We start from the raw sequence: 18,797 nt of genomic DNA, 5'->3' as shown, positions 1-18,797 counted from the left end.
GGGCTAATGCATTTCATGTTCAGTTTGGGGTTGTTTTGGGAAACTTCGTGTGCGCAGGCTTGGGGACATGATACAACCATTTGTTTCCTTTCCGGCTGCTTGTGAAACAGTGGACTGAGGCATTCGTTCTCTGATTGCAGTGCTGTCCTGAGTCTAAACTTTCTGGGACGATGAGCCTGTTCTCCCTGGTATCTGTTGTGTGCTAGATACTATTGCAGTATAATTATTCACGGTATTTATTTTTGTCCCATAACATGCTGATCTATGTTTTTCTCAAAACAAGAAAAATCTAGGACATTTAGGAAGTAGACCCACTTTCCTTGTAGATCTACTAATGCATGTGAATTTTGTTTAAACTGTTGACTTTTGAGTATACTTCCTGTACTAAAATGCCTCTTTCTCTCCCCCCAGAGAAGCACACCTAGCCCAGTTCATCAGAGTAGAGACTCATCGACACTTGAAAAGCAGATTGGTGCTAGTTCTCATAATGGCGTAAGCAATGCTGCTGGAAACAAGCCACTGGCTTTGGCTACCTCAGGTAACAGCCTCGTCTATGTGAAGGTGCACTGTCCTGTGACAGCACCCCCAAGTGCAGGCATCGGAGTTTTCCGAGCACTTCTTGTCAGGTCATTCAGGCAGTAGAGTGCTAGATAAATGTGTGTTTTGTAACAAGACCAAAGAATCAGGGATGATGATGTTTTGAGACAGTACGTGCCTACAGCTTGGCTGCATTCTGGCATGAAGTACTGGTTTGACATGCCTTTACCTGAACTGCAGCACCTTGCAGTGTAAATAGAAGAATTTACAAAAGCAATTATTTATGTGGATTAAGAGATTCCTACCTGTGGCAGTGTTGCATAGCTATGCTATGAGCTGATGATCTGGCTTTAAAAGTTTTATTTTACAGGGTGGTGGAGCTTTTTTAATAACAAAATTCATTTCTTGATGTAGGTCACAATGGTGCCTCATGAGCAGTTGTAAAGGCACAGGTATCCGAGTAGGAAGAAAGGTCAAATGGGAGAGGGTAGGGATACCTTTAAGTGCAGACATTGCTTCTGAACTTGCTCATCTGCTGAAACTGTGGCCTTTAGCTATTCAGGATATGGAAATGTGGACCAGGAAAAGTAGGTTCTAGCATACAGAAGCTATTCTACAGCTGATCCCTCATCAGAGAGTGCACTTGTTCTTAATGTTTACCACCTCAAGGGGCTTGTGTTGTTTCTAGCATCTGTTTTGCAAAGAAGGGCTTGGCTGCAGTTTTCTATAAAACCAATGAAGTATTTAAAAAAATCTGTGTTGTAAAACAATAATATGTTCCCTTCTACTCCCTTCATTTAGACAGCCCAGAGACGAGGCCTTACTGGAGCACTAAACCCATTTATGATACACTGTGACAAATACATAATTCCCTTTCCAAGCTTCCTCCCATATGGCATTCTTCTGCCACAATTTCTTTGAAGATCCCCTGTCACTTCCTAAGCCACAGCGTTTTGTTTAATTTTGAGAAGGAGGTGAGCTGTGTGGATTACAAAGTCCCTTCTTTTTTGGGGAAGGAAGCGGACTGAATTTGACTGTCTGTTTCCTTGATGATAGGAAGGAATTGAGAGTAGAGGAGCCCTGATTTCAAAAGGCATAGTAGTTCAAAAGAAACTTACACTTGAATTCCATTTAAAAATGGGGTAGAGCATAGGATATCTCCATATAACACCTGAATTTTCCTGAACTGGCAAAAGAGTAGTGAAAAATCATTAAACCCTGACTGAAACTGTCAGCACACAGAGCCACGTTCTCAACTGCACTGTGTAAAAAGCAGCTGTGCAGTTTTCCATGTAATACACGGCCACTGGCTGATCTAATGCAGGTAGAGCTGAAATCACTCCCAGTCATCCCAGAAATCTAGCACTGTGAACTATCACTCAGCAGAAGCAATGATGTATAACTTTCCCTTTCAACAGGTTTTTCTTACTCTTCTGGCTCCGTGGCAGTCAATGGAAATCTTACAAACAGCCCAGCCCATCTTAACCATAGTGTTGATCAGGCAGCTCTGGACGACTCTGGGAGTCTGTTTAACTCAGTAGGGTCTCGGAGTTCCACTCCACAACATCCTTTGCTAATGATGCAGTCAAGGAACTCTGGGCAAAACTCCCCTGCTCACCAGCACTCAACAAGCCCCAGGTTAAATGGCACCTCCCAGAGCCTGGTAGGGGTATTGCAATATGCAGATGCTCAGAAGATGTTTGCCGAAGGAACAAAGGGGGATCTTCAGTCTGATGCAGCGTTTTCAGATCCTGAGAACGAGGCCAAGAGAAGAATCATCTTTACAATCTCTCCTAATACAGGACATGTAAAACAATCCCCTTCCAACAAGCACAGTCCTCTGCCCACGAGCGCTCGGCTGGACTGTGGCCAAGCACATGCGCAGGATGGGAAGAAGCGAGGCCGGCGGAAGAGATCCTCTACTGGGAATCTCAGCGGGAACTCCGGGGTCTCCCCTAAACGCAAATCCTTACCTACTGTGTCTGGACTCTTTACACAACCATCAGGTTCACCGCTCAATATCAACTCCATGGTAAGGGCAAAAATGAAGAGCTCTAGCAAGAAAGGCAGGCCTGGGAAAGCTCTTTGAATTAGAAATAAGGTTCAACTGTTCTATTCTTCAGCATACTTGCAGGCTGTTACAGTGCTAGTAGCTAGAATTGGTCTGAAGATCCTTTGTGAAAATGGCCCCTCTGAGTGGCGAGAGAACTGCTGAAAAGTTGGTGAACTATTTCTGTATAGGTAGAACATCTTCAGAGTTCTTTGCTGTCAGAATATTAAAAATTAAAAATAATTTCTTCCCTTATGACAAAGAGCTTGTTTCTGCAGTGAAGTTGATTTTTAGGCTGTAGGTTAAATATTTTGAAAATAGTTTAAACTAAGATTGACTAAATAGTGTAAGAGTGCCAGAAGCATATGGCATTCTTGCATAATTAAGCCAGCTATACAAGTTGTGTTCATGTGGATCCTGCAATGGTAGTTTGAAAAGAAACGTGATTATTCCATGTCTTCATTTTTGCGTTTAAACATAAAATCAAAGAATGAAAATTAGATATTTTTCCAAGTTATATTTAAGCTTTCATCCCGGGTTCTAATGCAGGGTGGTGGAATATACCAGCAGCAGTGCTAAACAAGCAGCTGTCGGCATATCCTAAAGCTGAGCAAGTTAAGCCTGCTTTTAATATCCTTAACAAGATGCTTTGTTTCTAAAGGGATAGTCTCATCTGTAACTGCTTTCTTTCCTTCTTGCCCAGGTCAATAACATTAACCAGCCTTTAGAAATAACAGCCATTTCCTCTCCTGAAAACTCCCTGAAGAACTCTCCTGTTCCTTACCAGGACAATGACCAGCCCCCGGTACTGAAAAAGGAAAAGCCCCTCATTCAGACCAATGGCGTTCATTACTCTCCTCTAACATCAGATGAAGAGCAGGGATCTGAAGATGAGCACAATAGCAGCAGGTGAATACAAAGGCATAGGTTTCAGGATGAGATTTCTCTGAGAGCTGGTAACGGTGCTCTAAACTGGAGAGGTGTGTTAAGCCTTCTTTGTTCCCTTTGCCTGGAGACCAATTGCATTATGCCAAGGCTCTTATACAGCTGAAATTGTGAATAGGGAAGGTATTTAAGAAGTCGTACTTGAATGTGGGGACCTACTGTTGCTGTGTTTGCAAGGCTGATGGAGTCTGGCCTCTGAAAGAATTAGTGTAGAAATGATTTTTTTTTTTTTTTTTTTTTACTATGTTGCTTTGTAGGAGTACTGAGGCTGTGTGTATAATCTTTAACTAAGAATCTGTCTCCTATTCACTACCAGTTTCAGCTTGATTCAAAATTCTTCACTTCCTGCCCCAAACTGTTGATGTGTTGCTCTGAAAATTGAGTACTTGCTACCCTTTGCCTGCCTGTGGGGTGCAATTTTTTTCTTGTTTAAGGTGCTGGAAAAGTAACCACTATAGAAATGTGAGCAACAGCCTACTTCTTGTTGTGAAAGAAAAGCAACAATGAAGTCCTCTGAATGTGCGCTAATCTTGGCAAAGAGCAATAATTCTGTAATAGCTTCTACTTAAAGTTTGTGGTGGTTGTTTTTATGCTTTTAAGTTCCTTTAGTGTAACATACGGCAGTCTAGCTGACAGCTTTACATACTCTAGTCAACTGTTAAGACGTGAACATGAGGAAGATAGGTTATGAGGGTGAATGTGCAACCAAAGGTCTGCAATGAGAGCTATAACCTTTTTATTTTCCCACTAGAATTGAGAGGAAAATTGCAACAATATCATTGGAAAGCAAATCTCCACAGAAGACTGTTGAAAATGGTAGGTGTGAGGAATGTTAATTATTTCTTGTAAAGGTTGGACTTGGGAATGGGTGTCTGCCACTGGCTGAAGTTGTTAGTCAGTAGCAGGCTTTTCTGTGCTGCTGAGGGGGGTGCAGTTTTGCCAGGGCTTTGCATAATCATGATTAAGACAGATGGCTGATAATTGCAGATTTTGGGTCAGTTCTTTCTGTAGTCACAGGTCACCAAAGATCTGACCATTTTTTTCTCTGACTCAGGATTTGGGGAGAGATTTGTAGTACAAAGACTAAGGAAAAAGTAGATCAGCGTTCTCAAACTTTTTCAGAGCATTAAACTAAATTTTAAGGACTTTTAGGTGACTTCACAAACATTTCTGCCTTTGGACCAGAAATAGAATTACAGACTGATAAAATGGGGGTGTTGAAAGATAAAACCCTGTTCTTAATGAGCAGATTCAGTGAATGCTGTTTTTTGACTTATAAATTTTCTTTCAAACTAGGCATCAGCTTATCTGGGAGGAAACAAGCACAAAGCAACGAAAACATGAACAGCAGTAAATGGAAATCTACTTTTTCACCAATATCTGACATCAACCTGACCAAAACTACAGATAGTCCCTTGCAGTCGGTTTCATCTCTGAGCCAGAATTCGCTGTTTGCCTTCAGGCCATCCTCCGAGGATAGCCTTGCCATCGATGCCAAGATCACAGCACACACAAGGAAAAGCATTGCCATGCCCTCATCTGGGGCAGATGGGCTCAGCCCTAGTACAAATTCCACTAATGGATTCACGTACAATGGTGGACTGTCAACTGACATTGGTTTACACAGCTTTATCGATGGTGCTTCTCTTCCACATAAGGCTTCAGATGTGACGACTTCCAACTGCTCCCTGGGTTTCCAGTCGCAGCGAAGCAAAGATGTGGGGGTATCGGAAACAAATCCTTTTTTGAACAAGAGGCAACTCGAAGGCCTCAGCAGCACGAAAGGAGAAGACTTAAATCGGTCAGGGGTCAAAGGCAAAGAAATCGGTGAAATAAGCATTCGTACTGGGGGTTCTTCAGAAAAAAACTCTTTGCAGCATAACGGAAAGGTTGGCAAAGGAAGGGACCGAGATGTGGAGTTTAAAAATGGCCACAACCTTTTCATTTCTGCTGCTGTTTCATCTGGTGGCCTTCTGAATGGTAAAAGCCTTTCTACTGCTGTTTCTTCAGCAGGCAACCCAGCATCTTCTGTTCAGACACACCATCCTTTCCTTAACACTTTGACCACTGGATCACAGTTCCCTCTCGGCCCCATGGCCTTGCAAGCAAACCTCAACTCGGTGACAAATTCCTCAGTATTGCAGTCCTTATTTAATTCAATGCCAGCTGCTGCCAGTCTGGTCCACGTGTCATCAGCTGCAACCAGACTGACTAATTCTCACACTATGGGGAACTTCTCTCCTGGGGTTACAGGTGGAACAGTTGGAGGTAGGCAGAACTCTTTCTCTGGTATAAGACAGGGCCTAAAGGAAAGTCTGACACTGCCTCTCCAGGGGTGAAACCCTTTCATTTCTGCAGGATGTGAAGCAGATCTGTCCCACATAACCAGTCTCCTCTATCTCTCGGAAATGCTAGGATGAGTTCAGTTCCCCACAGTGAAATCTCATGAGCTTTGTCTACTAGATGAGCTTGTTGTATCACCTTAATGAAAGAATACACCCAGACTTTGTGATTTCATAATGTATGCTTGTTCAGATGTTGCTGTGTTGGAACCAACTTAGGTCTGCCTGCAGGTAAAAGATTTAACTTGTCCTGGTACCAAGTTAAGGATCTCTAACTTGTCAACTTGAGTAAAGGTTGAGATTAGGCCTTGAATGGATTTAGCATGATCCAGGAAGAGCAAAACATCAGTGCCTCTTCAGAGGAGATGGTTTTGGGAATTGCGTAGCATTCTGGCTCTTGAATGGACACGAAGAGCATTTCTTTGCCAGGAAGGGCAATGCCATATGCACCTTGCACTTCTGGGATTCTGCACAGGCTTGGCTTCTGTGGTCCAAACTGGAGACAAGCTGGCAGGACTAGAAGATAGTCTGAACCTGCCGTTACTAAGTGTCCAAGGCAGTTTTTCTTACCTGTCCATAATCATTCAGGCACCATGTCGGGAAATCCTAACTCTCACATCTCTCAGCACGTAGATTTGCTGGAAATACAATCTCCCCTCTGCTGCCCTGTAAGTGGGAAAGCAGGAGGGTGGGGAGGGAAGAGCAGCAGTTTGAGTCTTCAGATAAACAACTCTAGAGACCACGTAATCTCATCAAAAGTCTACCCGTGTGGTATAGAACTGACAGTTCTTGGGTCTGACCATTTTTCCTCGTGGCATTTAGAGGTTGGCAGTAGGAAAGGTAAGTGAAATCTTTTGTACCTCCTGGCCTGCACCATTATCTCTCATTGCTTGCTGCCTTCTCATGCTGCATATTTTTGTATGGGGCTGTAACTATTATAATTTTGCTTTTTTCTTTTTTTTTTTTTTTGCTTTTTGTTTTGTTTCTCTTGTCACTTGAGACTGTACAAAGCCCATCTGTTGAAGCTGAGTTTTTCTCTCCTGTTTGCAGGTATTTTTAACCATGCGGTGCCTTCTGCCTCCTCTCCTCATCAATTTGGAGCCAGTTTCAGCAGCAGTGCTGTCTCTAGCAGCACAGTGCTAAGCTTAAACCCTCTGCAGGCTGTTGCCAGCACCTCATCCTCATCCTTCCCACCCCCTTCCTCTAATTTAGTAACATCTAGTGAGACTAGATCTGCTCAGCACCTCAACAGAGCGCCAGTGCAATCTGTTTTTCATTCCCCTCCACCTCCTCCTAACGTGTCATTGCCCCCACCTCCTCCATTACTTGCTTCTAACTCTGAGCCTGCGCTTCTGCAGAACCTGCCATCCATCCCACCTGGTGAAGCTTTTTTGCCATCTTCTTCTGCTGCTTCTGTCCAATCTGCTAATGCTTCTTTGTCTATTAAGTTAGCTTCTCTCCAGCACAAAACTTCCCGCCCCTCCTTTACAGTCCATCACCCGCCTCTGCCCCGTTTGGCGCTGGCACAGTCCGCGCCCATGATCACGCAGTCCAACGCAGCTGGCACGTCCGCTATGTGGGTTACACTTGGCATGCAGTCTCCTTATGCTTCGCACCTTTCTGGGGTTAAGCCACGATAAAGAGCTTGCTTAGCTAACAGTTCTTATTTTGTAAGGTAAGGCTAGAGAAAAAAAAAGAGGAGTTTTGTACAAGATGCTGAATGATGCTTCTTCCTTTTCAGAGATAGGTTGGGGATGGGCTCTGTGAAACAGAGAAAACTCTAAAATGTGGGAAGCAAATAATCTGATGGCAGAGGATGGAGGGTCTTAATGTTCTCCGTTCTGGGAGTCAGGATTTCTCGACAAGGAGTGCTCGCAATGGTTAACTCTGGTCTGTCTCATCTGACGTTAGGATTATGTTCAGGTTGAGATGACTTAATGAAAATGTTTATTTCTGAAGATCAGTAATCAGGAGGAAATGTCTATTTTTAAGTATGGTTTTATACAGTTATTGGAAGAGGTTGTTGCCTACTTTGATTCCTCCCTTCCCCTTTTCTCGCCCTTTGACACAGACTGTTGCATCTCTACAAGTCCATGTTCGCATAGCATTAGGATGCATGATGGTGCTGCTTTGTGACTGTATGTGGCAATGTGGTGGTCTTGGTTTTACTGTCAGTCAACAACAGCTGCTCTAAATAATCATAAAGTTAAAAATCTCTAGGTTACAAGCTGCAGCTTTGTCTTAGAGAGCAAATGCACTGGTCTTGCATTGCAGTTAATGTGCCTCCTGCATCAATGGAAAACACAACCACAGGTAGCAAAGAAGGGTTGTAAATTTATCTGTGCACTGCAGCTTTATTGGATTTGTCTACTAGGGCTAACAGTAACAGACTCCATCAGATGCTGTATTTATGCTCGCTTGGTGATCACTGGCTTACGGGGTAGACTGTGAATGAGAACATAGGGAATGTGCAGGGTTAACTGTGGTCTATGCTTCATAAAAGCTGGGGCCAGAGAAGTGGGTTTCTGGAGACTGTATGCATTTTTACTGAAGCAGGTATTTAAATGTCTTTAGAGCAACTCCAGAATAAAGTGTACCACCACAGAGTTGGGTACTGTTGTTAATGAAAATACTCTGTGGCATCCTGATGTAACAACTTGTACTTGCAAAGTTAAATCAGTATGTTAGGCCCCAGAGCTTGCTCCGTGCTTTTCTTGTAGGTCTTTGATGTTGTTGCTGTTCACTGATACCAAAGCTACATACAATATGTGGTTGAATACTCTTTGCCGCTTATAAAACATATGACTCAATTACAATATACCTGAGAGATTCTTTTGACTGTGCATTGTGTATAGTGTCTTCATCATCAAATTGCTCCACAGACACGAACAAATCCTCATTAGGCTTTTGTGAGGCACGTAAGTATTACCTCTGTCCTTCTATACAAGAAAGTGAGGCTGAGGAAGAGTTTTGAGAAATGTGGTCCCTGCGTGCCGGCAGAGACCAACGGTGTGATGTGGTTACAGAATGGGCTTGAAAGACCCTGAATAGAAACAAGATGGGGGAGAAGGAGCGAGAAGGGTCAGGCTTGGGGTTTTGTATACATGAGCGACTCAAGTGAGAACAGTGTGAAAGCCTTCTGCTGAAGCAGTTGCCTTACCTGGAACTGAGGTCATATTGGGATAGACTCCATACCATTGGATGTGATGGTCCCTGTCACAAAAAGGTTCCGAGCAAAATAGGCAAGGCACAAAAGTGACGTACGGAGAAAAGTAGCTGGATGACAAAGCTGGATTGTGGAGCAAAGGAGCAGAAATAATGCTACCAGGAGATGGTGTATGACAGACGTACCGTAGTTGTGGTCCCACTCTGTGACTCTTTAACATAGGTCAAATATTTGAGCAGTTTCATTGACTTCAGTGCGAATATGTGTGCTCAAGAGTCCTTGATGAATCAAGGTTGAAATCTGGAATTGGAGGCTAAAATAAACTGCTTTGCTTTGCTTCTCATAATGTTTCTCCCCTATAGTAATAAAAAATTCAAAGCAGATCAGTGCGTGCTAGAAAAAGGTGAAGTACTGAGTGGGGGAATACTTCCCCCCCCGCTCTGCCCCGAGGTCAGTCATAGGAGGATGGAGTTCAATATGATTACACTGTCAGAAAGCTTTAAAAACTGCAATGGCTGGGAGGGGCCATGTGTCACTTGCAGGCATCCTTTCCATCTGATTGTGGTTGGTGTCAAGAGTTGCTCCTTCTTTGCTGGCTAATGAGGTCTTGGAGCAATGTAGAAGTGATTGACACATCTAACAGTCGGTAGATTTTTGTCTTTTATTTAGATGAGTCTCTTCCTCTCCTCCTGTTGTGCAGGTAACTAGGATTTCTACCTCAACCCAATGTGACCTATGCAAGGACAACGTGGACCAACTTCACTCGGCTTCCACTGAAAGGTGCTCACCTGGCCTGTGCAGGGGTTTCTACTCTCTTACTACTGGACAAAAAAATACATAAAAAGACCTAAATAACAGAGAAAATATTTACTGTGAATCTGAGTAAAAAAGAAAAAAGGAAGAAAAAAAAAAGGCAAAAGAAATGCTTAAAGCTCCAGTTTGTATTGTTGATAGTTTAGATAAAGTATTTATCTTTTTTTAAAGTGAAAACAATTTTGACTTATTTTATTCCACCTAGAATCATAAATACAACTTATTATTAAATTCTCTGAATAATAAAGGACTGGCACACCAGCAGAGATGTAAAGAGCCTCCTCTCGGTGCTATTTCATCCGTCAGAACTGTGCCTCTAGTTTGAATCCTTGGTGCTGAATTTGGAGGGTTGACCAATGCCAAACCCAGTTCTCAGAAAGGTCTGCAGTTTATTTATTCAACTTACTCTGTTCATATACCAAAATCCACTTGGTTTGCAGCAGTGTGAGCTATGGAGAAAAGCAGTCCTCTATCTAATGTTTTGTTTTAATTTGAACTGAGCCAGGCACTCTGTTAACTGGGTGGTTTTTAATTGTGTTCATTACAAACGAGAACTCAGTACTCCCCTCTGGAGTGGCAGCTAAAGTACCTGGGGTGGCCCAGGCAAGCTCAGCCAATGCAGTCACAGTTTGAACAGAAGAAATTCAAGTCCTGCCCCATTCAAACTACTTCACTGGGCCATTTGCAGTTGCTAGTGGCACTCAAGTCACTGTGAATTTTGGTAGCTAGTCTGGTAACTTGTTTGGGGATGTCATTGGCATATGAACAGGGTGCATAATCACTGGTATTGGTCAGGCCCTTTCTACCAACGTTGGGAAGACTGAACTTAGTGCTTCTGTACTGGTGCAGGTAGCAGATTTTCTCAGCTTGTTGTTTTTGTTCCAAGTACAATGTATTTTGTTAGTAGGGTTTTGATACTTGATTCAGAAATGGCTTAGCCGTGTACATTTATTGACAAAGTGCATTTTGCTTTTGTATTTCTTTGCTTTAAGTAGGTCTAAATGGTAGTTCACAAAAACACCACAATCTAGCTTACCGTGCTGCCACACTATCAAACTGGTGCAGTTAATTGTATTGTGACTTGGTGTTCTGTGTACAGAAAGTGCTGCTCTGAGCAGCGGCTGTATTTTATAGAGATGTAATGAAAAATTATAAATTTCATATACTTTATTTCGTTTATTTTTAGATTGTACAATGCACAGTAAACTTGTAAAAACTTATTTATTCGAGTGCACAAAGTGAGGAGAAGGATGATCCATTGAGTAGAAATCACGCTGGTCTGTAGTTCAGACTGGACCAAGCACCAATAAAGGAAACTACAGTAAACGAAGGGGAATTGCAACAGCGAAATGACTGGAAGAAAAACATGTTTAGGCTTTGGGAAACATCTGCCTGTTAGCCCCAGTGCTCTGAGGGGCAGCATTGACTGCTCTGCATCAGAGGCACTCACTGTCCTTAAATCCCTTCTAGGTTGCTAGCACTCCCTAATGAGTCTCCCACCTCCAGCAATTGGGCATTCACCTTACACTTGAGCCCTGCCTTACCAGCCACCTGATGGAGCATCCCACAGTCACAAAAAGCTGGGCTGAATGCATTAGCTGTTTAACTCCTGCCTCTGTGTTTGAAGTAGGCAAGACATCTCTGCCCTCATGTGCTCTCTCCTGCTACCTGGATCCAGGTTGTGAGTGCTGTGCTGGCTGTGTTCAAGAGAGTGGTGGGGGTGAGGTGGCGTAGCAGCCTACCTTCTACAGACTTCAGTTAGGCCCTTTTCTCTGTACCTCATCCCTGGCAATCTTAGTAGAGATTTAGGACAAAGTGCAGTTATTTTGTTGATTCCTAAGTGTGTCTTCCATAGGCAGCCTTTGTGTGCAGAAACTGTTGATCTAAATTTGCCACCTTACTCACCGGAAAGGGAAGGGATTGATAGCCCTGGAAGTTAGGGACATTTTGGAACTGTTTTCTGCTTTGTGTGTGGGAGAGGACTTGACAGCGGTGTGCCCTGCTGAGTTACTAACAGCAAGACGAAAACCTAGAAGAGGGCAAAAATGCTCAGAGGGTGATAGCTGAGAAACATCCAGTAGCTTCTAGTAGAAGCTGTACACAGTGTATGTCCTGGAATCCAGGAAGACAATGTAACCCAGATGTTTTGCACCTGGGAGTTGGCCAGCTCCAGCTTCTTCCAGATCCTTGGGGAACTGGAAGTTGTGGAGCTGCCTTAGCATCCTTCCCAGCAAACGGTGGAGTGCTCAGGTCTTTGAAGACTTTAACTGGTAGGCTGTGCCTGAGCAATTGCTGGACGGGCAGCAGCCTTAATTACATCTCGCCCCTATCATTTATATCCCTGATGAGAGAGATGAGGAAATACAAGTAGAAGGTTTTAATCACTCTGCTTTTATCAGATCCTTTTCTGAAAAGGGACCAAGATACAGTGCTCCTTGGACCTCTTGTGCCCCCCTTCATCTCAAAATGCAGAAGACATCCAGCAAGAGAACTCAGCTGCCATCAGTTGTTCTGTATGGGTACGGTTCACTTGTGCTCATACCCGAGGCACTCACAGGACACTAGCAAAGATGCCTGTTTGGAGGAGGAACTGACTTGCAGAGCTCTGTTTGACCTGCTGTGCTTTCCAACACCTGCTCGAGGCCTGTATCGCCCAGCTGGCTCCTGGCACTCCTCCTTGGCTGAAGAGGAAGGCCAGATCCTTGTTGCGGGAATGACTTGCTTTGCCCCGAGGTTCACAGCATTTCAGGAATTGGTGTCTGAGGAGCAAGGCACAACTGTCAGATATGGTTTAGTGGTGGACTTGGCAGTGTTAGGTTTATGGTTGGACTTGATCTTAAAGGTCTTTTCCAACCTAAATGATTCTATGACCCTTTGGAGCAAAGGCCCTGGCCAAGGAGTTTGGCATCTGCTCTCCAGTGGGTGTTGTGGAAAAGCAAAACTCCCTCTGTCCCTCAGTGTCACCTGCGGTAGCAGGTGCTTTGGTGATCGGTAGTCAGCCAGTGTCTATTGCAGGACTTGCTCATGAGCAGCCATCGGAGATTGGCAGCACGAGCCCACTTGCTGTAGCTGAGCACGTGTGCTATCAAGACATTTTCAACTCCCCAGCATTTTGGAGTCTGTGACTCTCCAGCCATCGTCCAGGAAGGCCAAAGGAAACCAGATGCTGACCCAGGAATAAACACGTAGTTGGGATGTACTTGAAAGAGATTCAGTCTGCTGGCCAACCTGCTGAGCATCTGCTTCAGCCTCCTGGGGGTCCGTTGGGACTGGGTCTTCATCTACCTCTGCATCACCTCCATGCTGTCGTTCCCCGTGACCCGACATTTCCATCTTGGCAGCCCACGCTGCAGGAGTCTGGAGCTGCTCTGGCCTTGCCAGTGTCTTGCACCCATGCCCAGCACCGTTGGCACCTTCACCTTGCCATGCATTGCGTAATTGCAATGCATTTCACTTGTGTGGCAGCTCTAATCTAAATCTTTGTAGTAATCCCCACTGAGATGTGCTTCCAGGAAGGTGCCTGATAAGCTAATGCTTGTAGGGAGTAGCATGAGATGGGAAGCCAGGCGAGTGCAGGTTTTGGACTGATGTCTTAGTATTGCATTAGCTGGGAGATGTTGTTGCCAAGAGATTTGTGGTGTTGTCTTCCCCACTTTGCCTTAATCTCGGGCAAGTTCAACTTGTTTCTCCTCTGTCTGCAAAATGGGGAGAGCATTTACCTTGCTGTAGGATTGCTGAGGGAATAAATAGCTTTGAGATGTTAAGATCTGATCCATGTGGCTACAAGAATAAGACCCTCGTGACCCTACTGTAGGAGTGCTGTGCCAGAGGTCTGAAACCTGTTTTCAATAATTGGAGATACTTTTGAGTAATCAAAGCCAAACATGCAGTTCCAAAAAGGAATTCCTTCTGCGTTACCACATCCTGACGGGTCCAGTTGTTTCGTGGCTGTCACACATGTTCCTTCTCCTCCACGCCGCTGCTGCCAGCGAGGGACTCATCAGGAAGCTAAAATACATCTTGTAGCACATATGTTGCCAAAAAAAATGGAACTTCCTGAGTGTTGTGCTGAGCAAAACCTGTTTCCCGCTGCTAAATGTCAGCCTTGAGGAACAAGCCTTGCATGCTCTTCCTTTTTTGGTGATTTGCTACCTCTGGCTCGTGCTTGCTGGGTTCAGTCCACTGAGACCCGCCGTGCTGTGAAGCTGGGAGTGCTCCAAAAGCACTAAACCTAAACTCACTATTTGCTGCAAATTAGTCATTCAGCAACAATTCTTCAATTAGCCAGGGGTGTGTGGGGCACCCAGGAGTCGGATTTCTCCGCTTTTCGTGTAGCGGAGGGATAAAGTGGGAAAACATTGCTAGAGGACATAGACGCTTGGGTTGTTGAAACTGAGTTGGTGTGCAGGATGACATGGAATTCAAGCTGTCGCTGTGTCGCCTCGTGTTGGTGCAAATGAGGCTGCTTCCTTTAGGAAGGTGTGGATCGGTCTGGACAACCATAATGGTGGGAAGCATCTTCACCTCTCTTAGTTCAGGTTGTAGGTGCAGTCAGGGAGAGGTGAAAAGGAAACTGCTTTTTGGGGGAGTTGCCAACAACAGGGAGTGCAGCGCATCCTGGATGTACATGACATTTGGAGACAGAGCACCATCTCTGACTAGTTTCTTCTAATAGCAGCAACTCACGTCTCCTTGGCCAGACAAACGTAGAAATATTTTCTTGTGTATCCATCTCATTTCCTTCCTTCCTGGTGGTGATAGCCGCTTTATCTTTTAGCTCACAGTTTGTGCTCACCCTGCTGTTGGCTGGGGTTTGGCTTGGCTCTGGGTGTGGGCTCAGCCTGGGTTGTGAAGCCTGAATTCCCCCTGTGCCAGGACTCGCTGGTGGATGGGCATGTGGGGATGAAGGTGAGCTTGTAGGGTCTCAATCTGTGATTGCACATATAGTCGCTGAAGTACCCCAGGCAGGAAGGTTGCATCACTTGATCGTGAAGGGATCTCCTAGTCAGGGGTTTTGTGAATCAAGAGCTTTCAAATCCCCAGGACTTGACACTTCTCCTCAGCCTTAAACTCACCCAACTGTTTGTCATACTCAGTTACTAAATCTGAAAGTGTCGAGTAGCTTGCTTTTTCCCTCAGTCAAACTAATACCCGAGCAAGTAACTTCTTTATTTGAAATCTGCTGAGCAGATAGGTTTCAGGCTTGATAAGCTCTTCCGTTGCATCTGAATAACATTTTAAAATGGAGCATTCCTTCACTACTGCTTGGCCATCGTGGCTGGTTGGGGTTGACTGTGTGGCTCAGTGCAGCGTGGTCAGGCATGTGGCTGCCTGCCTTCACCCTGCTGGGGACAAGAGATTCCTTCTCGGAGGTGTTGATAACACTTCTTCCTCAATCTTCTTCTTCAGGGGTTGGATTAGATGACCTTTAAAGGTCCCTTCCAACCCAAACTATTCTATGATTCAGTGATTCTCTGTACAGACATATCTGGGATAGTTGCTTTGCCTCAGAAAATAAATGGGAGGGGTGTGAGCAAGAAGGAGATGGATGTAAGCCAGATCTGCCTCGCCTGCTTTTATTGCAGTGCAGATTCATACCGAACGCAGTAGGGCTACAACAGTGTTTGCAGGTCGGGTGCTCCACACCATGGTGGGTTTACTCCCCGTGGTGATCAGGTTCTGTCTCATCCCAGCTTTCCCTGCAGAGGAGGCTGTGTCTTCCCATACTGCTGGGCTTCCACTTCCAGGAGAAGGTCTTTTGTTCTGGAGTAACGAGGCCACGGACAGGCGGCTTGGGGTTGCCTTCAGGGACCTGTGTGGTTTGATTCTTGCTAGGATTGTGTATTTAGAAAGCAGCATCTGCTCCCCCCACCCATTATTTTTCCACTTGGAAGAGAGTCCAAGCAGAGGAGAGGCTGAGTGATTGCGTGGCAGGGGAGAGCATCAGCAGATGCAGAGCTGGTATCTGCAGTGGGGTAGACTTGGCTTTTGTTCAGGTGATTGGTTTTTTTTTGGGGGGGACAGTCACTGGGAGCAGTTTGAGGGCCAGCATGCGCTTTCATCTCCTCCGAGTTTATTCAGAGGGCCCGCCTCTTTGTGACTCCTGTGGATACGACGGTGGCCCTCGCACGAGGACCTGGGGGACTTGCACCCTCATGATGCTCCTGCAGCAGGGACTCACTGGCACAAGGTGTTCCCCAACAGTGGTGTTGCTGTAGGCAGCAGGATGGCTCTGCAGAACAAAGCACGTGTCCACGTCCAGCCCTGCAGACAGGGGAGGTTTGCAGGATTAGACCTTTACGTTACAAAAGGCTGCTCTGTCAGCCTGCGCTTCCCTGCCCCGCTCGAGGTTTTGCTGCGTTGCTGTAAGAGGAGACTTCCAGGCCTGGGAGCTTGTTTTCAAGCTGCTGATCGTGACTCCCTTCCCGGCTCAGGCTTCCCCGTGGCCCTTCCTTCCTCAGCCGGGTCTGGAGTTGGTGCTAATCACCTCTGAGCACTAGTAACAAACATGCGCTTCCCCAGCCCGGGGTCGCCGTCCGTCGCTGGAGGCGGCTGGTGCCGATCGCAGGTGCTGCTCGCAGAAGAGCCGTTCGTTAGGACTTGGTAATTTTGTCCTAGTGCCGATGTAAGGTGGCTTTGGTTGATCAAGTCCTATGTATAACCCATTTGTTTTCTCTGTTGAAATCAGTCCTTTTAATACAGGGTATGGAAACCTGAAGATTATCGATGTGTTTTTTTCTTGGAGGGAGTTATCCTAACTCACACAGGTGGCTGTCTTGAAAAACTGCTTTTGTTGTTTTGCCTGAGCCAAAAGCATAAAGAGGGTTAAGCATTGGGAGCTCCAAACGATGATTTCTTCAGTTAAGGAATGGACGTTGTACAGTGGACTGCAAACCAACAATAATGTATTTTAAAAATCAGTTTGGGGAGAAGAAACTAGACAGTGTTTTTGTGAACTATCTTTGCAGCACTGAGGAAAAATCACAAGAATTGGATTTTTTGGAAGCACAGATGTGTAGTCAGTGTACGAGTATTTGAAGTTTTATGGCTGTTAAAGTTGTTTTTTTTTCCTCCTTTTTTTTTTTCCTCCAACACTTCTGTAGCTTGCATATCAGGTTTTCACTGAGATGGATTACCAGTTTTAAAAAATGTTGTTGTGCCATATTTTATTTATCCTTATGCATTATAAACATATAAATATCTATTTAGACTGAATATTGCAATAAAAGATGCTATTATTGTGAACTTCAGGGTTTAAACCCAAGACAAAAAAAAACGGGAAATACTTCTCCAGTATATTTGCTGTTTGCTATCTTCTTTCTGAAGAGGTTTCTTAAGTTTTTATAATTTAAAAACAATATCATGTCTCAAAATTCAAAGTTTTACGATGCTAACCCTGAAGTTCTCAAGTTTGTGATCCTTTGGTTTTTTCAAGGTACATCTAGTTGATTTTCTGGTGCAGTCACATAATTCTTTAGAAAGGTCTTGTTTCTGGAGTTAATGAGGAAAAGGTGGAATGTGTTGATCCATCCTGCTTGGCTTTTTTAACCTATTAATCTTTTAAGTGATCAATTTCAAATTAAAAACCAACTTTTTAGGTCTCTGTTCTACTTAAACTTTTTAGGAGTGAGAGCCTGCCCTCGCTGAGTGGGACTTTGATGGGGAAAGCAGTAGATTATGAGGTTGCTGTTGCTCAGGAATTGATTAGTAAACTTTTAACTACTAATAAAAATCCATTTTTCAATGGATTTTTTAAAAAACCCATTTTCTTAGAACAGTGATATGGGATGTTTCCTAGTGAATAGGAATTAGTTTATATAATTTAGCCTATTAAACTGAATTATTTAAAATTCAAACTTCCCCTAATTTATCTTTTTTTTTTTGTTGTGGTTTTTTTTTTTATACTGTCATTCCTTTCATTCCTCCATAGAAGTAGTGTGAATTCTTCCGGTGTGTATATATGTATGTATAATATATATATTTCCACCCTGGCTTTCTAATTCTCCAAAATGTAAGAGTTAGTTTTTTCTCCCCTCCCTCCACTTAATTTCTTGTGTCTTTACCTTGATTTGTAATTGAAACAATGCTTTGAAGTTTTGTCTTTATATTAAAGTGTATGTATTTTAATACACCGTACTGTTGTGGAGTTTCACTGCTTCAGCAGGACAGGCGTCAGCAGGGGATGGCACTTGGCGTCCGCCAAGGAAACGAGATGTTCCGGACTGCAGCTTTATCTGGCGGCAGTGGTCAGCGCAGGCAGGGACAGGCTCCCGCTTCTCTCCCTCGTGTCCTGAATTAGCAAATTTAGCTCTGGCAAAGCTGAGGACAGTTAAGCTCTCAGGGTTTAGTGTGCTCGTGACATTACAAACCCACCCTAGTGACATTTTCTCCTTACCCTTTTAGCCAGTAACTTCACCAGTATAATAAAACTGAAATCAGCCAGGCGATGATGTATTTAAACTTTGGAAGCAATGGCCATAATGCTTTCTAAGCTAATTCACTCTAGGGTTCTTAAAATGAGATGAAGGCCTTGCTTCACCAAATGCTTGCGCAGCTTATGGTTCTGGATAGGTTTTTAGATGCTGGAACCAGGTTGCAGCAGCAGTCTGACCCAGCTCATCTTCCTAAACGTGTTTGTCACTCCAGCTATTGCCAAGCACTTGGCTCCATTAGCAAAAAGCCTCTAAAAAAATCGCATTGTGGAGCCATCCGCAGCTGGCTCCTGAGCAGGCCCCTGACCTCCAACTATCCCACTGCTCCTGCTCGTGGGACTGAAGGCTCCGGCTCTGCAGCGCATCTGCTGCAGCTTGTGCAGCTGCTGCTCCTCCATCGGCGATCCCTGCTGCGGTGCCGAGGCACAGAGCTGCTGGCGCTCGGGTGAGATGCCCGGTCCCTCCGGGGCTGCGCTGGACAGCCACCCCTTCCCAGTGAAGGTTTTGGTTTC

The 18,797-nt window shown here is 44.6% G+C and overlaps 1 protein-coding gene across 4 annotated transcripts in view; it reads left to right on the top strand.

Moving 5' to 3' along the window:
• Positions 1-17,989, top strand: part of DOT1L (DOT1 like histone lysine methyltransferase) — a 77,505-nt gene extending 59,516 nt beyond the window's left edge. For 2 of the 4 annotated variants that reach the window (XM_075038151.1, XM_075038149.1), the window contains exons 23-29: positions 412-538; positions 1,956-2,569; positions 3,291-3,496; positions 4,284-4,348; positions 4,829-5,800; positions 6,925-7,549; positions 9,741-17,989. In XM_075038151.1, coding sequence (XP_074894252.1) covers positions 412-538; positions 1,956-2,569; positions 3,291-3,496; positions 4,284-4,348; positions 4,829-5,800; positions 6,925-7,514 — 2,574 coding nt within the window. In that variant the 3' untranslated portion in view covers positions 7,515-7,549; positions 9,741-17,989. The remainder of the gene's footprint in view (positions 1-411; positions 539-1,955; positions 2,570-3,290; positions 3,497-4,283; positions 4,349-4,828; positions 5,801-6,924; positions 7,550-9,740) is intronic. The other 2 variants (XM_075038152.1, XM_075038153.1) reach the window with 2 other exon arrangements.
• The last annotated feature ends 808 nt before the right edge of the window (positions 17,990-18,797 follow it).

Source organism: Buteo buteo, chromosome 10 (genome assembly GCF_964188355.1).
Source record: "Buteo buteo chromosome 10, bButBut1.hap1.1, whole genome shotgun sequence".
In the NCBI taxonomy this organism is placed as follows: domain Eukaryota; kingdom Metazoa; phylum Chordata; class Aves; order Accipitriformes; family Accipitridae; genus Buteo; species Buteo buteo.
The sequence above is the reverse complement of the archived record's forward strand: the minus strand, read 5'-3'. Positions and strand labels throughout refer to the sequence as shown.